The 25,984-nt window shown below is 43.5% G+C and overlaps 2 protein-coding genes and 1 pseudogene across 3 annotated transcripts; all 3 read right to left on the reverse strand.

Moving 5' to 3' along the window:
- Nucleotides 1-209: 209 nt before the first annotated feature.
- On the reverse strand, nt 210-5,445 carry tor2a (torsin family 2, member A). Its single transcript, XM_084177473.1, has 5 exons — nt 5,292-5,445; nt 3,047-3,312; nt 2,602-2,777; nt 1,917-2,044; nt 210-1,800 (listed from the first exon to the last, which is right to left on the reverse strand). Exons 1-5 carry the CDS (start codon nt 5,428-5,430, stop codon nt 1,556-1,558), a joined length of 954 nt encoding a protein of 317 aa, XP_084033599.1. The 5' UTR covers nt 5,431-5,445; the 3' UTR covers nt 210-1,555.
- A 1,834-nt stretch (nt 5,446-7,279) lies between these two features.
- On the reverse strand, nt 7,280-10,272 carry LOC311141202 (transmembrane protein 245-like). The gene is made up of 2 exons (XM_084176462.1): nt 9,993-10,272; nt 7,280-8,727 (listed from the first exon to the last, which is right to left on the reverse strand). Exon 2 carries the CDS (start codon nt 8,712-8,714, stop codon nt 8,175-8,177), a length of 540 nt encoding a protein of 179 aa, XP_084032588.1. The 5' UTR covers nt 8,715-8,727; nt 9,993-10,272; the 3' UTR covers nt 7,280-8,174.
- Nucleotides 10,273-10,295: 23 nt separating this feature from the next.
- On the reverse strand, nt 10,296-25,415 carry LOC311141201 (SH2 domain-containing protein 3C-like; annotated as a pseudogene). Its single transcript, XR_014615511.1, has 4 exons — nt 25,313-25,415; nt 20,634-20,673; nt 10,847-10,973; nt 10,296-10,692 (listed from the first exon to the last, which is right to left on the reverse strand). The product of XR_014615511.1 is annotated as an SH2 domain-containing protein 3C-like (transcript).
- Between the last annotated feature and the right edge of the window lie 569 nt (nt 25,416-25,984).

Genomic DNA, 25,984 nt, shown 5'->3' on the forward strand with positions numbered 1-25,984 from the left:
CAGGGTAGGGGAGGGAATGGCCGGCAGGGATGTAGCTCAGTTGGTAGAGCATGGCGTTTACAACGCCAGGGTTGTGGATTCGATTCCCACGGGGGGTATGAAAAAATAAATAAAAATGTATACAGTAATCCCTCGTTTATCGCGGGGGTTACGTTCCGAAAATGACCCGCGATAAGTGAAATCCGCGAAATAGAAAACTTTTTTTTTTTACAATTAGCAACTATTACATGTATACAAATACAGTGACTCACGTGTAGGCCGTTTCACTGCTCTTCAGACTGGGCCGCTGCATCCTGACTGCGCTCTGCAGTGTTCTCTTTTTTCCTCCTTCTTTATGTAACGAACGGAAGATTCATTGATTCCGTAATGGCGAGCAACGGCTGCATAGCTTTTACCTTCCCTTAGCATGTCCAGAAGTTTAACTTTATCTGAGATAGGTAGCATCTTCCGCCGTTTGGGCCCATCCGCAGGTGCTTTTGTCGGTCCAGGCCGTTTCGTCGACATTATGGGTTTAGGAGATGTTCGAAATTACAAGATAATTTGGCCAACTTAATGTAAATTTGCCAAGCTGTTTTATGTACGTACACATAACTGCACGAGACGACAAAATGATAGCACAATTCGTAGCATGTTTTGATACAAGAAGCGGGAGTGAGTTTTTAGCGAATCAGAATGCAGAGCACAATGCACCAAAAAAAAAAAAATGCATTATGAAAATCCGCGAAATAGCGAATCCGCGATAAGTGAACCGCGAAGTGGCGAGGGATCACTGTACATTCACTAACTGTAAGTCGCTCTGGATAAGAGCGTCTGCTAAATGACTAAAATGTAAAATGTAAATGTTCATCTGACTCCAGGGATGTAGATAAAGGGCCTCATTGCCAAAATCCCCAACTACCCCTCTTACTTTCCCCTTAAAATATGGCCTGACTTTTGGTCGCCGTTACACTTCCCTGGAAGAGTCTATTCCTATTGGAGGAAGAACACCTAACTGAATGAAGTCACAGATCATTTTGACAATATCTAGTGACCAGTCTCCTTTCAACCAGGGTTAGCTAACAGCAATAATCAACATTCTTAAAACATGATGCCTTCCCCTATGGCCACTCAGAACTTCCATTATGCACTTTTCTGTTTAAAGCAAAGGTTGTTGGATTGGAGGAAGAGGCTGGCTCTCGGTTCCAGAGCACAATGAAGGTACGGACTCCAGAAAAACTCCAGAAAATCTCTTTCACTGTTTCTGAACTGAATCCGGGCCAGGGGGATAATCATAGTTCCAGGGGATACCTCACTAGAGATTCACAGTTAAAATTTGATCAATGTTAATGATTCTGCCTTTGCAGCTCTGACCTTGAGTGTGCAGACCGCCTTAAAGGTCTACATGCCTCTTTGAATACAATCAATCTTCTCCTCTGTTTGTAGTGTGGATGTAGAGATGATCTTCAGTGAGAAACACAGTTCAGTTCACCGTCTGATAAAATCCACCCTAAAATCAGTCTTTGAGGCTCTGGGAACAATTCTAACTTTAGCAATTAAAAATGGCTTTCACCTTAACTCATAGGAAGAGGTTGACTTTGGCCGGCACAGATTTACAGCCCTTGCTGGAAAAGTGTTGTCCCTGCTCGGGCATGTAGACAACGGCTTCCCCTACTGCCGCCACCACATCGGTGCGCTGGCACTCACCCCGCTGGCAGAGCTCTCTGCGGGCACAGCGCTCCACATGGCGTCTGCCCAGGGGCAGGAAGGGCACAAAGCTGGTCAACAGCCTCTCCTGGATGATGCTAGAATGGAAGAATCCACCTGGGGGGAGAAGGACAGGGCTGTTTAGAACTGTTAGAACGTAATAACTTAAAACTTTAGAACGGTTGTATTCTAAATGAATGGGCTGTTGATTGATAAGTCAGTTAGGTTCTTACTTCTGCTGTTGTTGAACACAGCCTGTGAGATCGCGTTCTCCATATCCCCCAGCCTGATCTCCTCTCTCTCCCTGCCAGCCTGCCGGGTTTCCAGGGCCATACGGTGAATCACCTCCTCCCCAATGGTGCTGCAACCACAAAATACAACCAGTCAGTCACACTTTCATCACAAAAAAAAAAAAAACACATTGCTTAATAGTATCCACCAGAAAATAGCAGGCAAGCTCCTGTCCCAGATAAAGTCCTGATGGATGGGGTAAGTGATCCTTATGAGGTAAGACAGACACACACACATACTGAAGTCCAGCTTATAAGCACTTCCATTTCAGAACCAAATGACAGAGAACGCTAACTCATAACCTCATCGCAGGGGCTTTGTGATAGAAATGATTTCTACAACCTACATGATGTGCTCCTGTAGTTACAGAGCAATAACCAGACCTCACACAGAATCACCCTCTCAGGGCACAAAATGAACACTTCTAGACTGAACTGCAGTCATATTGTCAAATTCACTGGACAATGGCTAGGAATACAGGAACACTACAGGGGATTGATCTACTAAAAGGCACAACGATAGTTCAACATCCAAGCCTTCAAACTTAGGACATTTACAGTAACCGTGAGATAGATATTCAGTCAACTACCACAAGGCCATCTACATCATCAGCCAGCCAGCCGCTACCTGATGAAAATGTAGATGGCCTTGCGGTAGTTGGTGCCGAACACGACGTATGAGGGCCCCAGGAAGGGCTTCAGGATGTCGATGACCCCCGGGGGCATGTTCTCCATCTCGTCAAAGATGAATATGGAGCGGGCACAGGCCGTCAAATTCCCCTCCACCCAGAGCTTCAGCTCCAGCTAAGGGACAACAGGGAAGAAAGAGAAAGAGTGGAGGTCAGAACCACTTAGCAATGTATGAAAATAATGTTTCACAAGGTAATGGCTCAGACATACAGCATGCAGGAAAGATTGTGGTTACAACATAAAGCTGTGACTTGACAAGTGCACATCAAGCTGATCGTAGGGGATAAGTACTGTCTCAAACAGCAGGCATTGCAAAGGTGTGTATGTGTGAGCACTAAGCAGTACATGATACTCTGTGGTCCAAGGTGGGAGAGATGCGCTACCCTGTACTGTTTGACGCGGTCAGGCGAGGGGAAGTGTAGTGTTGGCACAAACTGGTGGATGTAGGGGCTTCCCATAGCTGTGCCATACAGGTGTCTCCCCAACATGGAGCTGACCAGAGTCTTGCCCGTCCCTGACCCCCCATGGAAGGACAGGACGAGGGGTCGGTCTGGACTCTCCTTCTGAAGGAAGTTTGCCACCTCCTCTGACACTATGTCCTGGGCCAGATGCTGACCGTAGAGATTCTTATACAGATCCCATTCCAAACCTGGGAAGATAGATTTGCAGAGATCGAGGTGTTGGAATAATAAAATGTTGTTAGAGCAAGACCCAACAAACTTGCCATTATTTCAGTATGACAGCAGGGCTAGGAAAAAAAACACTTGGCATGCACAGATGTGAGGGAACAGTCAAGCAAAGATTATAATAACTAACTCCTTTGAAAGGTTTCCTTCCCCTTTCATCTGTGAATGTAGTCTATGGGCAAGCTAGCTAGCTAACAATAAACAGCTAAGACTGCTGGAAAGCTAGCGATACTAGCTTGCTCTGGTCCATCGCGCGACAATAACAACGAGTTGCCTCTGCACTCTCACTTTTCATGTAATCTTTCATAGCTAGAGGATTTGTTTCCCAGATTTTGTTTAGAGAAATTATACACGTAAAGTGACACAGCGCAGAAGAAACTCAATGTTGTCGCGTGATGGACAAGCGCTAACTAGCCTAACAGTCTAATATAATTAGCTTGCTAGCTAACGTTATTATAAAGAATCAAAACTAGTTAACTATACTGAACAAAAATATAAAACATATGTAAAGTGTTGGTCCCATGTTTCATGAGCTGAAATTAAATATCCCAGCTATTTTCCATACGCACAAAAAGCTTATTTCTCTCAAATGTTGTGCACACGTTTACATCCCTGTTAGTGAGTGTTTCTCCTTTGCCAAGATAATCCACCCAAAGGAAAGGTGTGCCATATCAAGAAGCTGATTGAACAGCATGATCATTACACAGGTGCACCTTGTGCTGGGGACAATAAAAGGCCACTAAAATGTGCAGTTGTCACACAACACCACAGATGTCTCAAGTTGAGGAAGCATGCAACTGCCATACTGACTGCGGGAATGTCCACCAGAGCTGTTGCCAGAAAATTGAATGTTAATTTCTCTACCATAAGCCGCCTCCAACGTCATTTTAGAGAATTTGGCAGTACGTCCAACCAGCCTCACAACCGCAGAGCACGTGTAACCACGGCAGCACAGGACCTCCACATCCGGCTTCTTCACCTGCGGGATCGTCTGAGACCAGCTACCCAGACAGCAGATGAAACTGTGGGTTTGCACAACCGAAGACTTTCTGCACAAACTGTCAGAAACCGTCTCAGGGAAGCTCATCTGCGTGCTCACCAGGGTTTTGACCTGACTGCAGTTCGGCTTCGTAACCGACAGTGGGCAAATGCTCACCTTCGATGGCCAGTGGAACGCTGGAGAAAGTGCTCTTCACGGATTAATCCCGGTTTCAACTGTCGTGGGCAGACAGCGTGTATGGCGTCGTGTGGGCGAGCGGTTTGCTGATGTCAACATTGTGTACAGAGTGCCCCATGGAGACGGTGGGGTTATGGTATGGGCAGGCATAAACTACAGACAACGAACACAATTGCATTTTATCGATGGCTATTTGAATGCACAGAGATACCTGAGGCCCATTGTCGTGCCATTCATCCGCCGGCCCATGTCCCAAGGATCTGTACACAATTCCTGGAAGCTGAAAATGTTCCAGTTCTTCCATGGCCTGCATACTCACCAGACATGTCACCCATTGAGCATGTTTGGGATGTTCTGGATCGACGTGTTCCAGTTCCTGCAAATATCCAGCAACTTCACACAGCCATTGAAGAGGAGTGGGACAACATTCATCTGGCCACAATCAACTCCATGCGAAGGAGATGTGTCACGCTGCATGAGGCAAATGGCATTTTTGTATTTCCAGTCATGTGAAATCCATAGATTAGGGCATAAAGAATGTATTTCAATTGACTGATTTCCTTATATGAACTGTAACTCAATAAAATCTTTGAAATTGTTGCGTTTATATTTTTGTTCAGTATAGCTAATAATTTGCAGAACCATTTAATCTCACTACGTTAGCTAGCTAACTCTAGCCATGGGGTTTTCTTACAAACAATAAACTGGAGCAGCTCACCAGCTGGTTAGCTAACTACCCGTCTAGCATAGCTTCCGTTTTCTTACCTCGTATATTTGGTTTAAAATCACAATTGCAGTCGGCAGATATAGTGCAGCTGATGCGTTCCAAAAAACTTTGGACGCCGGGGGAAGAATAAAGTAAAACCATCAAAACCAGCTGTATCACAGCCCTTTTGAAAGCCATCTTGCTGGTTACGTGTCTGACTGCCGAGAATCTGTTGCTGCGCAATCAAAATATTCAGTTTCACCGCTAGGGGTCGTCGTTTGTAGTTTTTTTTATTTCTTAAATAATTTCAACAAACCACCACTATGCTTAACATGAACAGCAACTCCCACAATACATCTGAATAAACGAAGTCCGGAGCGGTGAGTACTGTCACGAAACTGAGACAGTGGAGCATGTGTGGACAGTATGAGAGGGAAAGAGAGAGAATGAGATCAAGTATGAAGGGGATACAGGAAATGAGTTTCAAGAGCATACTGAGTAGTACAGCGTTAGGTATAGTCGCAAAATTGTTGTTATGTTTTCTAAGAGAAACGGGCCTGGCAGTGGCAAGTATAATTTAGTTCCTCCCCATTTCCAGTACAGTAGGTGCCGGTAATGCAACATAACGTTGGATGACCGACGATAAACTCCACAGAAGTCCGGTTGCGGTCCAGGGAGCAGCTCACCAGCTCATCATGGCTGGAAGGGATCAAGCGTTTGTCAAATCATTTTTTTGCATTTAAATTTACCCTAAACCTTCTCCTAATCTGCTACAAAAAGTCAAATTTGACGTTAATTTGACAAAAACTGGATCCCTTCTAGCCGTGCGGTGGTAGTGGGTTTTGACTAAATGGGTTACAGCTTTTGTCAGATTTGACTTTTCGTAGCAGGTTAAAATAATTATGTGAAGTTTAGGAAAAGGGTGATGGTTACCTAAAATGTAAACAAATTCCACTTTTGACATTAATTTGACAAAAGCTGCATCCCTTCTAGCCATGACCGTGGTGTGTGAAGAAAGTTCAAGAGAGCACTACACTTGGAAGATGCCAGACCAGAGTGCTCTGATGACAAAATCTCAAATTAACAAAACGGCTCATACTATTATTAGCTATTTACATACACTAGCGTTGCTATTATTAAACAAACTTTCATGGGTCTGTTGTAGACTCACTTCCTCTGCTTACCTCATGTCAAAATATAAGTCCTGCATTTGGAAAAATGTTTTGAGCAGAGAGGAAGTGGGTCTACAACAGACCCACATTTGGAAAGTCTGTTTAATAATACGATCCTTTAGATATTTTGTCTCAAATTACCCCCTCATAATTACCAACCGTCCTGCCCACTGGCACAGTAAGTTGAAATTGAATTGTATTTAACTTCTGGCTTCCCATAGACTGTTTTTGTGCAACCCAATACAATTCAAAGCAACGCTCGTGTATGTAAATACACCAGCGTTTCTAAAAGGAGAGAATTAGAGGGGAAAACACAGAAAACCTGCATATGGACCCATATATCTAATTATAGCAAATGATAAGGTGTGTGAACAGCTCAACCATTGTGAATGAAATACATGGAAAGCCAAATCAATTGAAAAGCTGTAGACTAGGCTAGCCCTAGTCCTACGGGTGTGCTCATAGCAATGCATTAGCTATACATTTTATGAATAACCCCCAGGCCAATATTCTAAGATAAGTACATTATGATGAGAATAAAATGTGACTGTTGGTCTGATAACAACTTCGTGATGTTGACCTTGTGTGACATTCGCTATAATCAAAGAAAAAATAACATGTTCCAACACCAATAAATTATTTTTATTAAAGGGGCAGTGCAGTCAAAAGCGAGATTTTCCTGTGTTTTATATTAAATTCCACACTATGTTGGAATAATACTGTGGCATTGTGAAAATTATGATAATGCACTTTTATTGTAAGAGCTGTTTAAAAAGACTGCCTGAAATTTCAGCTTGTTTGGCTGGATGTTTATTTTTTTAGAAAAGTGAATAAACAAAAAACAAAGAGAGTTTGCCTAATGCCTAATCCCTCTCTGCCAAATAACAGCTAGTTTTCAGGTTACACATCCCTTCCATTAGGTTACTACAAATAGGCCCCTCACTAAGACCTCACCTAGACAGTTCTAGCAAAATCCTTGCTTGAGAAATTGCTCTTTGCTAAGAAGCTATTTTTGTAAATGTTTTACCACTTTTATAATAATATAATATGCCATTTAGCAGACGCTTTTATCCAAAGCGACTTACAGTCATGTGTGCATACATTTTTTTAACGTATGGGTGGTCCCGAGGATCGAACCCACTACCCTGGCGTTACAAGCGCCATGCTCTACCAATTGAGCTACAGAGGACCTCGCATTCAGCGAGATGATGTGATAAGCATCAATTCATCAAACATTCAATATTAAATATGGTATACCCAATATACATATTGCGGACCATTGCTTTGATTTATTATCTACATCTTTTCTATGGTCTTATATGTGTTGGGAGAGGGGAGGGTCTCTCCTCCATGGTTTGGAAAGTAGCTTTATCAGGCAGATGGCATCGTGGGTAACCTCCCCTCACACCCTGCCACTCAGCCTGGGAGACCCCGTAGAGCACGGGAGGAGCACGGGGGAGGAAAGGGTGCTTCTCCAGGTAATCAGCCTATGGGAAGCCAAGGGACAGGCACCCAGCCAATGAGAAACCAGGAGACACACCCCCTCTCACTCGCTCGTCCTCTTCAGCACCGAGGAAGTGGCGTCCATGAAGGGCCTGGCAGGGTGTAGTGGCCAGGTAGACTGTACAGGGGTGGGCTGGGCAGAGTTGGGACTCATCAGCATGGCACTGTAGATGTTGGAGGCTATCACAAGGATACAGAGCAGGATAGGACCGATGATCGCCCCATCCAGACCCAGATAGTATGCTCCGCCTGCCACCGCTAGACCAGTCAGATACGGGTGACCACCACCTGATAATCGGAGCAAATGGCTGTGTCTACGAAGTAGGTGGGCAGTAGATGGAAGACCAGCAGTAGCAGGGCTTTGACCCCCTCTCCCTGGGCCAGCCACAGGTCACACACAGCGGGCAGAGCTGCCCAGTAGGTCCCCAGGAACGGCACCGCACCCAGGATAGCAGCCAGGGCAGAGGGGATGAAGACGATGTGGATGCCGAAGATGGTGTGTGTCAGCCAGGTGTAGAGACCATAGAACCCTGCCATCTTCAGAGAGGCATCAAACACCCCCCTGATGGCCTCCTCTACAGACTGTCCTATGATGTTAGAGGATGGTCCGGGCTGGGACAGAGGAGTGAGGCTGATCACCCATTTGACAGGCTCGTAGTACTCTCCACTGGAACTCAGCAGGTAGAACAACGTGGTCAGGAATATCACCAGGCTGAGGGCGAAGTTGAGTAGAGCTGTGCCGCTGTGGAAGAGGACAGTGAGGAGTGTGGTCGTCGTGGAGATCAGCAGCCCAACGTTCCGACTCATCACCACCCACACCCTTTTAATTGAAAACAATCACAGTAAGGTACTTAATTGTTACCCAGAAATTATATAATATTGAGATAAAAACATCTGGAGTTTTAAATGATATTACAACATTTCTGTGGAGCGGCAGGTAGCCTAGCAGTTACAGTGCCTTGCAAAATTATTCATCCCCTTGGCGTTTTTCCTATTTTGTTGCATTACAACCTTTCATTTAAATTGATTTTTATTTGGATTTCATGTAATGGACATACACAAAATAGTCCAAATTGGTGAAGTGAAATGAAAAAAATAACAGAAAAGTGGTGCGTGTATATGTATTCACCCCCTTTGCTATGAAGCCCCTAAATAAGATCTGGTGCAACCAATTACCTTCAGAAGTCACATAATTAGTTAAATAAAGTCCACCTGTGTGCAATCTAAGTTTCACATGATCTCAGTATATATACACCTGTTCTGAGAGGCCCCAGAGTCTGCAACACCACTAAGCAAGTTGTGTGTCTGTAGTTAGATGGCTGTGGGTTGGGGGGCCTGGGCTCTAGTGGTATGTTGTGTGTCTGTAGTTAGATGGCTGTGGGTTGGGGGGCCTGGGCTCTAGTGGTATGTTGTGTGTCTGTAGTTAGATGGCTGTGGGTTGGGGGGCCTGGGCTCTAGTGGTATGTTGTGTGTCTGTAGTTAGATGGCTGTGGGTTGGGGGGCCTGGGCTCTAGTGGTATGTTGTGTGTCTGTAGTTAGATGGCTGTGGGTTGGGGGGCCTGGGCTCTAGTGGTATGTTGTGTGTCTGTAATTAGATGGCTGTGGGTTGGGGGGCCTGGGCTCTAGTGGTATGTTGTGTGTCTGTAGTTAGATGGCTGTGGGTTGGGGGGCCTGGGCTCTAGTGGTATGTTGTGTGTCTGTAGTTAGATGGCTGTGGGTTGGGGGGCCTGGGCTCTAGTGGTATGTTGTGTGTCTGTAGCTAGATGGCTGTGGGTTGGGGGACCTGGGCTCTAGTGGTCTGGTGTGTCTCAGGAGTGTTGTTGTTGGAGGAGGGGCAGGGTGAAGGTTGGGTTCTGCTGCTGGAGCGTCTGGAGACAGATGCAAGCAGTGGAGATACACAATAATGAGTTACACAATATCACACTTTGTCTATTCTGTCAGTCCTTTCCTAAGGGGGTTTATTTATTTGAAGATTAAGTCACTTTCTATGTGACTCTCTCACAGTGCAGATCTTTAATCTTTTGACTGTAGTACTGATTATGTTTTGCTGCACAAAAACATCTCCATGCGTGTTTCCAAACTCACTGAATGGTGAAAAGAGAGGGTTCTCTCCAATAGGTGAAGAGGGCTGATGGATTTTCTCAATCTGATCCAAGTTGAAGCTACAGCTCCTGACTGCCTCCCTGTGGTGAACAGTAAAAGGGCTGTAGACACACACACACACCGTTAGCCAAAATCAACAAACTATATTTGAAGCACAGGATAAAAGCACTGTTGTAGTCAAAAGAGCAGAGGACAGTGCAGATGAGAACCAGTCTCACCTCAGCGGGCAGATCTTGTCCGTCACATTCCCACTCCAGCTCTTGACCAGAGCCCCTCTCTGACAGGAGGGAGAGTTCAGACAGCCCTAAGGTTGGCCAGAGCCCCTCTCTGACAAAAGGGAGAGTTCAGACAGCCCTTGTGGTTGGCCAGGGCGAAGGCTGCCTCCAGGTAGTGTAGTGGTAGTGTACGATTAACAGGACTGTGGATCTGAGCCCCACTCTGCTGAGTCAAAGCCATCCTGTTCCCCACATAGAAGTGAACCAAAGCTGGCACAGAGTGGAAGGCCTCTCCCTCCAAGGTGTACTGGACCCAGGTGTAGGTCTCACTGGACCTTGCTGATTAGGAAGTGCAGGGTGTTGTGGGTGTTGTGGTTCCAGCGGCTGGTCAGCACATAGTCCCCCAGGCTGGAGAGAGAGTCTCGGATGAGGAAGTCCCCATGGTGCAACACCAGAGTCTCTGACACCTACTAATCAAACATGCATCAGTGAAGTAGAGATAGAGATTACTAATGAAGTCCTGTTTATATATGTGTGTGTATGTGTGTGCGTGTGTGCATGTGTGCGTGGGTGCGTGCGTATGAGTATGTCCAGATGTTTGAGGGAGCAGGTAAGCCTCACCTCCCAGGGGATGTGTCCATGGTACCAGCCATGGCTCATCAGGTTGCTGCTGCTCAGTTTGAGTTCCTCTTCCAGCTCTGCGTAGCTTCTCAGATGGGACATCCAACCAGAATCTCTCCTGGGAGAACTTAAAAGACATAGGAAGCAAAGGTAAGAGGTAAAGAGACAAAAATAAAATAAAAGGAATTTCACAACCCCTGTGAGAGAACAGTTATCTAGATTCAGCACCAGACAGTGGAAACAAGTCACTTCTGTAGCCTTTTCCCCGGTAATCTGTGATGAAATACAGTAGATAGAATAAAGTAGAAAAGTTGGGCATTCCCACACTGGCATGTCACCAGAGCGCAGTCTTGGGCAGGTTGTTGCGGTAACGTCATTGTGTAGCTTAGCCATCAATCAAGTTCTGTCACCTCTTTACACACACTCACCCAGATACAGTAGATCAAGGTTCTGACTAGAGGGAGTACAGCTAATTCTTCTAACCTGCTACGAAAAGTAACTTCCGGTTGTAGTTGTATTGCCACTAGTCACAACTGTAGGTCAAGCACCCTGACCCTCCAATCACTACTTGCATAAATGTTTAGTGGATTTTTTAAAATGGGCAGATCAACTGGTCCTAACGACTGTTCTCTTCCCAGGCCTTCACCTAGGTGACATGTTGTTTTTCTCAAACAAAAACATTTCCTTCTATTGAATGGTTTGTCCCATTGGACCGTGCATGAATCAGGCTGATGACACTGGTCCAAAAGCACTTCAAAACAAAGAGGGAGACCTAGAGACCTAGAAACATCATGAATACTTTCGATTTAATTAATGACATACCAGTTTATTGCATGAAGATACTTTTTTGCATTTCATGGAGGAAAAGTGTTCATTTTAAATACAAAAGCGGTTAGGTATAAAAAATTAAGTATACTTTTTTAAAATTGGAAATATAGGCACAGTGGTCTAAGGCACTGCAGTGCTTGAGGCGTCACTACAGATCCGGGTTCGATCCCGGCTGTGGCGTGACCGGGAGACCCATGAGGCGACGCACAATTGGCCCAGCGTCGTCTGGGTTAGGGAAGGGTTTGACCGGCCGGGATATCCTTGTCCCATCGCGCTCTAGCGACTCATGTGGAGGGCCGGGCGCATGCACGCTGACATGGTCGCCCGTTGTACGGTGTTTCCTCCTACACATTGGTGCGGCTGGCTTCCGGGTTAAGCAAGCAGTGTGTTAAGAAGCAGTGCGGCTTGGCAGGGTCATGTTTCGGAGGATGCATGGCTCTCGACCTTCACCTCTCCCGAGTCCGTACGGGAGTTACAGCGATGGGACAAGACTGTAACTAACAATTGGATATGGGGGGGGGGGGGGGGGGGGGGGGGGGGGGGATGGGTAAAAAAATAAAATAAAATACTATAAACTATATATATATATATATATATATATATATATATATATATATATATATATATATATATATATATACAGTACCAGTCAAAAGTTTGGACACACCTACTCATTCAAGGGTTTTTCTTTATTTTTACTATTTTCTACATTGTAGAATAATAGTGAAGACATCAAAACTATGAAATAACACATATGTAGTAACCAAAAAAGTGTTAAACAAATCAAAATATATTTAATATTTCAGATTCTTCAAATAGCACACTCTTGGCATTCTCTCAACCAGCTTAACCTGGAATGCTTTTCCAACAGTCTTGAAAGAGTTCCCACATATGCTTAGCACTTGTTGGCTGCTTTTCCTTCACTCTGCGGTCCAACTCATCCCAAACCATCTCAATTCGGTTGAGGTCGGGGGATTGTGGAGGCCAGGTCATCTGATGCAGCACTCCATCACTCTCCTTCTTGATAAAATATCCCTTACACAGCCTGGAGGTGTGTTGGGTCATTGTCATGTTGAAAAACAAATGATAGTCCCACTAAGCCCAAACCAGATGGGATGGCGTATCGCTGCAGAATGCTGTGGTAGCCATGCTGGTTAAGTGTGCCTTGAATTCTAAATAAATCACAGACAGTGTCACCAGCAAAGCATCCCCACACCATAACACCTCCTCCTCCATGCTTTACGGTGGGAAATACACATGCGGAGATCATCTGTTCACCCACACCGCTTCTCACAAAGACACGGCGGTTGGAACCAAAAATCTCCAATTTGGACTCCAGACCAAAGGACACATTTCCACCGGTCTAATGTCCATTGCTCGTGTTTCTTGGCCCAAGCAAGTCTCTTCTTATTATTGGTGTCCTATAGTAGTGAATGCCTGATTCACACAGTCTCTTCTGAACAGTTGATGTTGAGATGTGTCTGTTACTTGAACTCTGTGAAGCATTTATTTGGGCTGCAATTTCTGATTCTAATGAACTTATCCTCTGCAGCAGAGGTAACTCTGGGTCTTCCATTCCTGTGTCGGTCCTCATGAGAGCCAGTTTCATCATAGCACTTGATGGTTTTTGCGACTGCAAAAAGAAATGTTCCGTATTGACTGACCTTCATGTCTTAAAGTAATGATGGACTGTCGTTTCTCTTTGCTTATTTGAGCTGTTCTTACCATAATATGGACTTGGTCTTTTACCAAATAGGACTATCCTCTGCATACCCCCCCCCTACCTTGTCACAACACAGCTAATTGGCTCAAATGCATTAAGGAAAGAAATTCCACAAATTAACTTTTAAGAAGGCACACCTGTTAATTGAAATGCATTCCAGGTGACTACCTCATGAAGCTGGTTGAGAGAATGCCAAGAGTGTGGCTATTTGAAGAATCTCAAATATAAAATACATATTGATTTGTTGAACACTTTTTTGGTTACTATATGATTCCATATGTGTTATTTCATAGTTTTGATGTCTTCACTATTATTCTACAATGTAAAAATAAAGAAAAACCCTTGAATGAGTAGGTGTGTCCAAACTTTTGACTGGTAGTGTATATAAAAAAAGATAAACGAGTAATAACGTTAAAGGCCCAGTGCAGTCAACGTGATATTCCTGGGTTTTATATACACTCACCGGCCAGTTTATTAGGTACACTGGATGAAAATAATGATAATACCATTTTAGTGTACGCTGTTTGAAAAGACCGCCTGAAATTTCAACCTTTTTTGGTAGGATGGAGTTTGGCCTACCTGGTGACATCACCAGGCGGTAAATTAGTTAATAGACAATCTCTCTGCCAATAACAGCTAGTTTCCCACTCCCCACTCAGACCACTCTGTCACGATCGTCATAATAAGCGGACCAAGGCGCAGCGTGATAAGCGTACATTCTTTTAATAGGTACTTTACACCAAACAACAAAACAATAAACGATACGTGAAGTCCTAGGGTTAAACACAAACCTTACGGATCAAGATCCCACAATACAAAAGTGCCAACAGGCTGCCTAAGTATGGTTCCCAATCAGAGACAACGAGAATCAGCTGCCTCTGATTGGGAACCACCCTGGCCAACATAGAAATACAACGATCTAGAACAGAAACCTAGAAAACTAAACATAGAAACTAACACCCTGGCTCAACCTTAAAGAGTCCCCAGAGCCAGGGCGTGACACACTCCCAAACAGTCCTAGCTAAATTCTTGATTGAGAAATGTATCTTTGCTAAGAAGCTATTTTGTTTATTTTTCACCATTTTAATTGAAAACAATCGCAGTAAAGTACTTCATTGTTACCCAGAAATGATTTGATATTGAGATAAAAACAGCTGCATTGGACCTTTAAATGAACATGTATAATCAATTGTATGTTTGTCAAGTTAGAGAATATCCAATGATAACAAGTGAATGTATCTAAATTCCTCCAGTCTTTCCCTCTCCACCAGACATAGGACGAAAAGCTTTGCGTCCGGAAGTAATTTAGCCATTCATTGTAGCCATTGGCACTCTGTAGAATTGCTATTTTCTCGAGTTTTCTCGTGTCAATTAACTCATGACATTCCTGGATTACTCATTATACAAAAAAAGTCTGAATTAGTCAACAAATATGATAGTCAGTTTAAAAAAGGTTATGGGTAAAAGACTGTGTACATATACAGTGCATTCGGAAAGTATTCAGACCCCTTGACTTTTTAGACATTTTTTATTCTAAAATTGATTAAATTCCTTTTTTTCCACGTCAATCTACACACAATACCCCATAATGACAAAGCAAAAACAGATTTTTAGACATTTTTGCACATTTATAAAATAAAATAAAATAAACTGAAATATTACATTTACATAAGTACTTTGTTGAAGCACCTTTGGCAGCATTTACAGCATTGAGTCTTCTTGGGTATGACGCTACAAGCTTGGCACACCTGTGTTTGGGGAGTTTCTCCCATTCTTCTCTGCAGATCCTCTCAAGCTCTGTCAGGTTGGATGGGGAGTGTTGCTGCACAGCTATTTTCAGGTCTCTCCAGAGATGTTAGATTTCGGGTTCAAGTCCGGGCTCTGGCTGGGCCACTCAAGGACATTCAGAGATTTTCCCAAAGCCACTCCTGCATTGTCTTGGCTGTGTGCTTAGGGTCGTTGTCCTGTTGGAAGATGTACCTTCACCCCAGTCTGAGGTCCTGAGCACTCTGGAGCAGGTTTTCATCAAGGATCTCTCTGTACTTTGCTCCGTTCATCTTGCCCTTTATCCTGACTAGTCTCCCAGTCCCTGCCGCTGAAAAACATTGCCACAGCATGATGCTGCCACCACCATGCTTCACCGTAGGGATGGAGCCAGGTTTCCTCTAGACGTGATGCTTGGCATTCAGGTCAAAGAGTTCAATCTTGGTTTCATCAGACCAGAGAATCTTGTTTCTCATGGTCTGAGAGTCCTTTAGGTGCCTTTTGGCAAACTCGAAGCGGGCTGTCATGTGATATATACCTTTTACTGAGGAGTGGCTTCTGTCTGGCCACTCTACCATAAAGGTCTGGTTGGTGGAGTGCTGCAGAGATAGCTGTCCTTCTGAAAGGTTGTCCCATCTCCACAGAGGAACTCTGGAGCTTTGTCAGCGTGACCATCGGGTTCTTGGTCACCTCCCTGACCAAGGCCCTTCTCCCCCGGTTGCTCAGTTTTGCCGGGCGGCCACCTCTAGGAAGAGTCTTGGTGGTTCCAAACTTCTTCCATTTAAGAATGATGGAGGCCACTGTGTTCTTGGGGACCTTCAATTCTGCAGACATTTTTTGGTACCGTTCCCCAGATCTGTGCCTCGACACAATCCTGTCTCGGAGCTCTACGGACAATTCCTTCGACCTCATGGCTTGGTTTTTGCTCTGACATGCACTGTCAACTGTGGGACGTTATATAGACAGGTGTGTGCCTTTCCAAGTCATGGTCAATCAATTCAATTTACCACAGGTGGACTCCAATCAAGTTATAGAAACATCTCAATGATAATCAATGAAAACAGGATGCACCTCTGAGCTCAATTTCGAGTCGCATAGCAAAGGGTCTGAATACTTATGTAAATGTAATATTTCAGTTTTCTTTTAAATATAAATTTGCAAAAAATGTCTAAACCTGTTGCTTTGTCATTATGGGGTATTGTGTGTAGATTGATGAGGGAAAAAAACAATTTAATCCATTTTAGAATAAGGTTGTAACGTAACACAATGTGGAAAAAGTCAAGGGGTCTGAATACTTTCGAATGCACTGCATGGCTGTGTTGGCAAAATAACTACATATCCCATCGAGCCAAGCGGGGATAGGCTGCCCTTTGTCACAGTTCCAAGACCAGTCAGAAACGTTCAGTTAACCCTACGCTAACGACGCCGTTGGAGCTCAAAACCGAACTTGGATCTGCGTTAAGTAACAATGATATCCTTCGCCACGTTGTCTTACGACAGGACAGATAGTTTGAACCAGTTATGACGATTCATCAAAACAATAAATCATTTTCAAGTTTCTTTCCAGCGAATGTCTTAGTTACATGATTGTATAACTAGCAAAGGAGTTTTGAAGTTGCGGGTACAGTATTTATTAAGTTTGGCAATGAGGACGTAAACTAGCATAGTTCAGCTTGCCAGCTAGTTTAGCCAGGGAAAACCGGGGGAAAACAAGCTCGGGACAGGATATAGCTATGCGCACTAGGCTAATTCAGGACACAGATTGTAGTTGTTATGCCCTGATATCAGGAGCTGGCGGTGCAAAGTTTGGTTAAACAATTCAGAGACTGAAACGAATACATCCGATGACAAATAATTAAGAAGAGCGAATCGTTATACAATCCCGAAATCAGCTGTAACTGTCAATAGTAAAACCAAGCTTAAAACGATGTTTGAGTGAACCTGCATCCAGAAAATGAATGGTGAAGTCACTTCTGGACACAGTAGACTCGTCCTCCTCACCACTCTATGGCTGTGTCTAAACTTGACACTTACATGCGACTTCTGCTATCATAATACGAAGATTGCATTGAAAAGACAGGTCTAGACGCACAAAAGTCGAATTGTTGTCGGATTGTGTTCAGATCTGGCTGACCACTTCAGGAGGTGGTCAGGGACGGATTTATCCTCAGTCTGGACAATCAGGCTACCGAAAACACATACAATGGGCGACGTCATTAGCACTTCACCCACAAGTCTCCAGAAAATGTGTGTTTTGGGAGCGAGAGACACCTTTTTTCATTAAACGTTGGAGGTAGCGTGTGAGGAACATGTTTGCTGGCTTTATAAATGCTAGCCAGCTAGCTTATTAATAGCCTTGGTTTCTCAAAAGACTGCCTCGCCTGGTTCACCAACTACTTCTCAGATAGAGTTCAATGTGTCAAATCGGAGGGCCTGTTGTCTGGACCTCTGGCAGTCTCTATGGGGGTGCCACAGGGTTCGATTCTCGGGCAGACTCTATTCTCTGTGTATATCAATGATGTCGCTCTTGCTGCTGGTGACGCTCGGATCCACCTCTATGCGGACGACACCATTTTGTATACATCTGGCCCTTCATTGGACACGGTGTTAACAAACCTCCAAACGAGCTTCAACGCCATACAACACTCCTTCCGTAGCCTCCAACTGCTCTTAAACACTAGTAAAACTAAATGCATGCTCTTCAACCGAACGCTGCTTGCACCCGCCCACCCGACTAGAATCACTACTCTCGGCGGGTCTGACCTAGAGTATGTGGACAACTACAAATACCTAGGTGTCTGGTTAGACTGTAAACTCTCCTTCCAGACTCACATTAAGCATCTCCAATCCAAAGTTAGATCTAGAATCGGATTCCTATTTCACAACAAAGCCTCCTTCACTTATGCTGCCAAACATGCCCTCGTAAAACTGATTATCCTACCGATCCTTGACTTCGGCGATGTCATTTACAAAATAGCCTCCAACACTCTACTCAGCAAATTGGATGTAGTCTATCACAGTGCCATCCGTTTTGTCACCAAAGCCCCATATACTACCCACCATTGTGACCTGTATGCTCTTGTTGGCTGGCCCTCACTACATATTTGTCGCCAAACCCACTGGCTCCAGGTCATCTATAAATCACTGCTAGGCAAATCCCCGTCTTATATTAGCTCACTGGTCACCATAGCAACACCCACCCGTAGTCTGCGCTCCAGCAGGTATATCTCACTGGTCATCCCCAAAGCCAACACCTCCTTTGGTCGCCATTCCTTCCAGTTCTCTGCTGCCAATGACTGGAACAAACTGCAAAAATCTCTGAAGCTGGAGACTCTTATCTCCCTCACTAACTTTAAGCGTCAGTTGTCAGAGCAGCTTACCGATCACTGCACCTGTACACAGCCATTCTGAAATTAGCCCACCCAACTACCTCATCCCCATATTGTTATTTATTTTGCTAATTTGCACCCCAGTATCTCTATTTGCACATCATCTTTTACATTTACATCATTTAGCAGACGCTCTTATCCAGAGTGACTTACAAATTGGTGCATTCAACTTATGATAGCCAGTGGGACAACCACTTTTTTTTTTTATATTCTATGGGGGGGTAGAAGGATTACTTTTATACTATTCCAGGTATTCCTTAAAGAGGTAGCGTTTCAAGTGTCTCCGGAAGGTGGTCAGTGACTCCGCTGTCCTGGCGTTATGGGGGAGCTTGTTCCACCATTGGGGTGCCAGAGCAGCGAATAGCTTTGACTGGGCTGAGCGGGAACTGTGCTTCCGTAGAGGTAGGGGGGCTAGCAGGCCAGAGGTGGATGAACGTAGTGCCCTCATTTGGGTGTAGGGTCTGATCAGAGCCTGAAGGTAAGGAGGTACCGTTCCCCTCACAGCTCCGTAGGCAAGCACCATGGTCTTGTAGTAGATGCGAGCCTCAACTGGAAGCCAGTGGAGTGTGCGTAGGAGCGGGGTGACATGAGAGAACTTGGGAAGGTTGAACACCAGACGGGCTGTAGCGTTCTGCGAAGGTCATTCTGAGAGAGATCGCAGGAGAGTTGGCTAGAGACGGCACGCTGAAGAGTTTTGGAGAGAAAAGAAAGAAGGGATACTGGTCGCAGGGATCGAGTGTAGGTTTTTTGAGGAGGGGTGCAACTCTCGCTCTCTTGAAGACAGAAGGGACATGGCCAGCGGTCAAGGATGAGTTGATGAGCGAGGTGAGGTAAGGGAGAAGGTCTCCGGAAATGGTCTGGAGAAGAGAGGAGGGGATAGGGTCAAGCGGGCAGGTTGTTGGGCGGCCGGCCGTCACAAGTCGCAAGATTTCATCTGGAGAGAGAGGGGAGAAAGAAGTCAAAGCATAGGGTAGGGCAGTGTGAGCAGGACCAGCGGTGTCATTTGACTTAATAAATGAGGATCGGATGTCGTCAACCTTCTTTTCAAAATGGTTGACGAAGTCATCCACAGAGAGGGAGGAGGGAGGGGGAGGAGGAGCAGGATATTTTGCACATCTATCATTTCAGTGTTAATATGAAATTGTAACTATTTTGCACTATGGCCTATTTATTGCCTTACTTCCATAACTTACTACATTCGCACACACTTTATATATATTTTCTGTTGTATTTTTGACTTTATGTTTTGTTTACCCCATATGTAACTCTGTGTTGTTGTTTTTATCGCACTGCTTTGCTTTATCTTGGCCAGGTCGCAGTTGTAAATGAGAACTTGTTCTCAACTGGCTTACCTGGTTAAATAAAGGTTAAATAAATAAAATAAAATAAAAATTAGGAAAACATTTTTTGTTTGGCTAGAGTTATGCTAACTTGTTTGCAATCCCTTTAGCTTTGCTAACTAGCTTGCTGGCTAGTTACAGAGGTTAGCTGGCTAGCTAGCTACAGTAGTTGGCTACTGCCATCAAGTTGTTGTTGTGTTGTTATCGGATTTAGCCTGTTCCACCATTTGCAGAATGCATACTGGCATTTCAATATAGTGCAGGAAAAGGGAATCCGGACACGGTAGACACATTTAAATGTATGTGTAGATGCATGACGTGTTCACAATTCCTTGATCAGACCTCCATGATCAGAATACAAAAGCTGCATGAACTGTCAAGTCTAGATCTAGATACGGCCTATAACCAGTCATATCCAGACCAGGCTCAGTTGCCCACAGTTATCCAGTCGGCTCTAAACTATTCCTCTGAAATGGGCTGGCTTCCCAACTCTTTTGTCACCAATCCTAATTCAATTAGAGCTTGACCGCTGTGCATACTGTGATCCCCACCAGAGTTTTCCTGGTTCCACACAAACACAGCAAAAAGTAGTCTATTAGAAGAAGTAAAAACAAGTATTTTTTGTTTTGCAACAATAGCAGGCTAATCTCAGAGTATACTGTTCGAGAGAATTTCTCAACAGCTGTAAAAAGGACCACTCATTATTAGTCTCAATCCATATTATGTTAGTAGTGAGATCTTACCTTCACATAATCGCTTTTGCCATCCATGAGATCCAATTGTCTGGAAGAGAAGGGAACACATGTTAGAATATAAATGTTTGTTCTTCATTGTGATGACACACCATTCAGTGTTTGTCCTCTGTGTACTGTATGTACTGTAAGTGTGTATGTAAATATGAGACTTTATTTACAAAACGCTATATCCACCAATTTTCACATTAGTTTTTTTTCGTCAGAAATGATTGCTTATGGGTACCTTCATGTGTGTGTAAAATATTACTGTTCTCAGATTTTTTATTCATAGATTTTAGAATATATTTATTTAAAATATATTTATTTACAAAACACTATATATCCATTGTTTAGCTGGAATGGAATGTTCGTATCCTGTATATTTGACTGTGATATGTGGTTCTCTCACCTAGCTATCTTAAGATGAAGTCGCTTTGGATAAGAGCATCTGCTAAATGACTAAAATGTCAAATGTTTTACATACAGATCTCATATTACTGTATTGAATTATTGTTATTATGTTGTTTTTTTATTGATGTCACAAATGTATCATTTGTACAGTTCTTTATTACAAATGTAGTTATTGATTACATTTGACTCTGTAAAACCCAGCCGTACTACTTATTTCTCTGAGAGTGAGGCGGATATATAGCATTTTGGAAAAAAACATGATTATTTGTCTCTCTGAAATGAAACCATCAAGTGATAGATTTTAAACAAATACATGACTGTCATTGAACAACCCATGCCATGATTTGATAGTGAAAAAACACACATCTCTTTTATAAGTTCTTTAAACAATAAAAGCTAATTTACCAACATTTCTGAAAATGTATATATAGCGTTTTGGAAATTAACTCTTCATATGTTCTGTGGGTAAGCGTTAAGTGTTGCACTTCTGCTGCGTGCCAGTGTATGTACAGTATTAGCATAACCCATACCAGGTGGCCTTTGGATAGGAAAACATTGGACACGGACTAAATGTGCTGATCCTTTCTATGAGTCCTTCCATCCTCCTTGTGCTTCGACAAGAGGAAGTAGGCCTATTACATATGAATCTAGTAGGAGTTCAAATCTTCAATACCTCCAAGATATGTCCTAATATGACAACTCCCAGCAACAGCCTGTTACATTAAACAATAACCCATCATGGAAGAGGTGAGGCATGTCAGGAGCTTTGTGTGTTATTCCTGAACATTTTTGGTCTTTCTGTTGTTCCTCAGCTAAGCGCGTTTCCACAAGAGTACTGTCAAGAGATGTTACCTCGTTCCCATGAACTGAATCCCTTTACACACACACTGCTCCTCGTCCTCTCCCACATACCGTTGTTCACATTTTCCCACCACCCTTCTCCTTCCTTCCAGCTAAATATACATTCACAAACAAACACACATATGGCCCACAGGGGTCCCAAACTACAATACAGACTGAGATAACGATGGCAAAAACCCAGCAGCAGAACTATCTGGCAAGAAGAAGAATCTGCAGACTTATTTACCTTTTTCCTATGACACATAATAAAACCAGTTGTGTGATCCAGGGAGCCTCCCTGTACTTGGCCGGGTGGGTTTCCCTAGATGAAGATCCATATTTACAGCATAAACTAGCATCCTGTCTGTCATCCAACAGCCCTGAGGCAGCTGAGTAAGGGGCACCACACACACACAGCACAACCCCTTGAAGTGGGTTGTGACTCAAAACAATATAATCTTCTCATACAGTATGACCTGCAAACACTTAAGATTGCCCACATACAGTATACTGCCCACATAAATATGGAGAACACACTGTCATGGGTTATAGTGGAGCTGTGTCACACATGCCTAATGAGGGTGGAGAACTGAGGAAAGGGTAACAGAGGGTTCACAGATCACACATGATTATGAAAGCTATATCCTCATGTTTAGAACTTTAGACGAAAGACACTTGATAGAAGAACATATTTAGGCAAAATTAATCACCACGGACAAGCTGTCTATTGACCTCAGCTTTAAGAGCAAAATAACCCATTATCTGAACTTCCATACATCACATTTTCACTTTCATCTACTGTATACCAGCGGTGGCATTTTGCTCAATATTGTTTCCTCTCTTCTATAGACTGACAGGCAGTGGGATCCAAGTCTGCACATAATGTCTAGGGGGATGTCAAGGAACATAAGGTCAAGTTCAACTGGCTAGGAATCAATCACTTCCTCTCAACTGTTACGACAATCAGAAGTCAGTCTCGACCATTAGACGGTATGGTCACCACTCACTGGACAAAGAGCAGTGGGTGGTCAGCCTCAGTAATAATGTCATCTTTTGGCTAAAATTAGGGAAAACTTCAAAATTCCTTGAAGATGCACTCCAAGATCATGTTGCACTTACTGGATTCGTAATAAATCACACGAATTGCTAAATTCCTATGATATCATACAAATTGCAAAATGTGTAACATATCACGCGAAATGGATGATGTAGTACACAATTGGATGACGTAGCACACAAAAGACAGGGACCCATTTTGGCTCATGAGCACCACTTTCAAAACGACTGGCAGAAATTATACAGTGGGGGAAAAAAGTATTTAGTCAGCCACCAATTGTGCAAGTTCTCCCACTTAAAAAGATGAGAGAGGCCTGTAATTTTCATCATAGGTACACGTCAACTATGACAGACAAAATGAGAAAAAAAAATCAAGAAAATCACATTGTAGGATATTTTATGAATTTATTTGCAAATTATGGTGGAAAATAAGTATTTGGTCAATAACAAAAGTTTCTCAGTACTTTGTTATATACCCTTTGTTGGCAATGACACAGGTCAAACGTTTTCTGTAAGTCTTCACAAGGTTTTCACACACTGTTGCTGGTATTTTGGCCCATTCCTCCATGCAGATCTCCTCTAGAGCAGTGATGTTTTGGGGCTGTCGCTGGGCAACACAGACTTTCAACTCCCTCCAAAGATTTTCTATGGGGTTGAGATCTGGAGACTGGCTAGGCCACTCCAGGACCTTGAAATGCTTCTTACGAAGCCACTCCTTCGTTGCCCGGGCGGTGTGTTTGGGATCATTGTCATGCTGAAAGACCCAGCCACGTTTCATCTTCAATGCCCTTGCTGACGGAAGGAGGTTTTCACTCAAAATCTCACGATACATGGCCCCATTCATTCTTTCCTTTACACAGATCAGTCGTCCTGGTCCCTTTGCAGAAAAACAGCCCCAAAGCATGATGTTTCCACCCCCATGCTTCACAGTAGGTATGGTGTTTGGATGCAACTCAGCATTCTTTGTCCTCCAAACACGACGAGTTGAGTTTTTATCAAAAAGTTATATTTTGGTTTCATCTGACCATATGACATTCTCCCAATCCTCTTCTGGATCATCCAAATGCACTCTAGCAAACTTCAGACGGGCCTGGACATGTACTGGCTTAAGCAGGGGGACACGTCTGGCACTGCAGGATTTGAGTCCCTGGCGGCGTAGTGTGTTACTGATGGTAGGCTTTGTTACTTTGGTCCCAGCTCTCTGCAGGTCATTCACTAGGTCCCCCCGTGTGTTTCTGGGATTTTTGCTCACCGTTCTTGTGATCATTTTGACCCCACGGGGTGAGATCTTGCGTGGAGCCCCAGATCGAGGGAGATTATCAGTGGTCTTGTATGTCTTCCATTTCCTAATAATTGCTCCCACAGTTGATTTCTTCAAACCAAGCTGCTTACCTATTGCACATTCAGTCTTCCCAGCCTGGTGCAGGTCTACAATTTTGTTTCTGGTGTCCTTTGACAGCTCTTTGGTCTTGGCCATAGTGGAGTTTGGAGTGTGACTGTTTGAGGTTGTGGACAGGTGTCTTTTATACTGATAACAAGTTCAAACAGGTGCCATTAATACAGGTAACGAGTGGAGGACAGAGGAGCCTCTTAAAGAAGAAGTTACAGGTCTGTGAGAGCCAGAAATCTTGCTTGTTTGTAGGTGACCAAATACTTATTTTCCACCATAATTTGCAAATACATTCATAAAAAATCCTACAATGTGATTTTCTGGATTTTTTCCCCTCTATTTGTCTGTCATAGTTGACGTGTACCTATGATGAAAATTACAGGCCTCTCTCGTCTTTTTAAGTGGGAGAACTTGCACAATTGGTGGCTGACCAAATACTTTTTTTCCCCACTGTACAAAAGTTTGAGAATGCATTTTTAAGCAATACACATTACATAACCATATCCCAGTCTCCCCAAATGGCAAACAGCCACTAGGCTAGGCTACTGTAGGACATTCAACCCAGAGCTCACTGTCTGAAGCTAAACATTTCATGGCAAGTTAATAGGTTATTATTCATGATTTGTTAATGTATAATAAAATAGATATAGGGTACTGTGTGGCAGTAGACCTAAGTCACTTCAGGACATCTTGCAGCTTTTGCAATAGAATAGATTATGTATTGTTTGTGCAGTGTGCAGGCTGCAGCTGCAATACTGTATGTTGTTGTTACAATGTAACAACATGACATTAGGCCTACCTACAACATCTGTGAATGTTACAATGTCCAAATTTGAAAAACAAAAGGCTTTCAAATTAAAGTGTTCATTTAGAACATGATAATACTGTAAATGCAATGGCCAACTCTTTAACCTGAACTTATCCATCAAACGTAGATCCACCATGAAGTGGGAGAACTAATTTATTATCATAAGAAAGATAGAAATCTCACCTTATTCCCATGGTGGTAAAGACTCCATACGGAATTGAACGGTAGCCTATATCGCGAGTTTCGCACATCTCTAGCAGTCTATGATCTCAAGGCATTGTGCTGAACTGAATCACATGCGGAGTAAGGCTGCTCTCGTCTACGTGCTGAGCGCTTGACCGTGCAGGGGAGGAACCTTCAGCGCATACATGTTATTGTTGGAGTCGAATTATAGTTCTGCTGTTCAACAAGACTCCATTAAAATGTAGGCCTATGGGCACATTTTATTTTAAAGATGATTAATTGTGCGTCCAACCTCGAGAAACAGGATGGCTAATGCAACTTCACTTCAGACAACTTTTACAGCATAACATATGGCACTAGAATAACATAGTCATTTCAGACTGTAAAACCTGTCTGTCCACTGTAAACCCCAAGGCATTTTTAAAAATCTCAAATACTTCTAGTAAGTTGAACTCAAAGTAAATGAAAAGTCTTTATTTCTTAAATTGTTTATGTGGTACTGGCTCAAAACTAAATGAGAAGTCATATCAACTATGTTTTTTAAAAGTTATGATAACACATTATAACTTAAGTAAGGACAACGTTATCACTGCAAGTTTAAACAACTTGATCGTAAACTGTTGACATAACAAACTGTTCTACTAAGCTAACATATGGAATTGTTTTATGATG

The sequence above is a fragment of the Coregonus lavaretus genome (assembly GCF_964263955.1).
Source record: "Coregonus lavaretus genome assembly, chromosome: 14".
NCBI classification, from domain to species: domain Eukaryota; kingdom Metazoa; phylum Chordata; class Actinopteri; order Salmoniformes; family Salmonidae; genus Coregonus; species Coregonus lavaretus.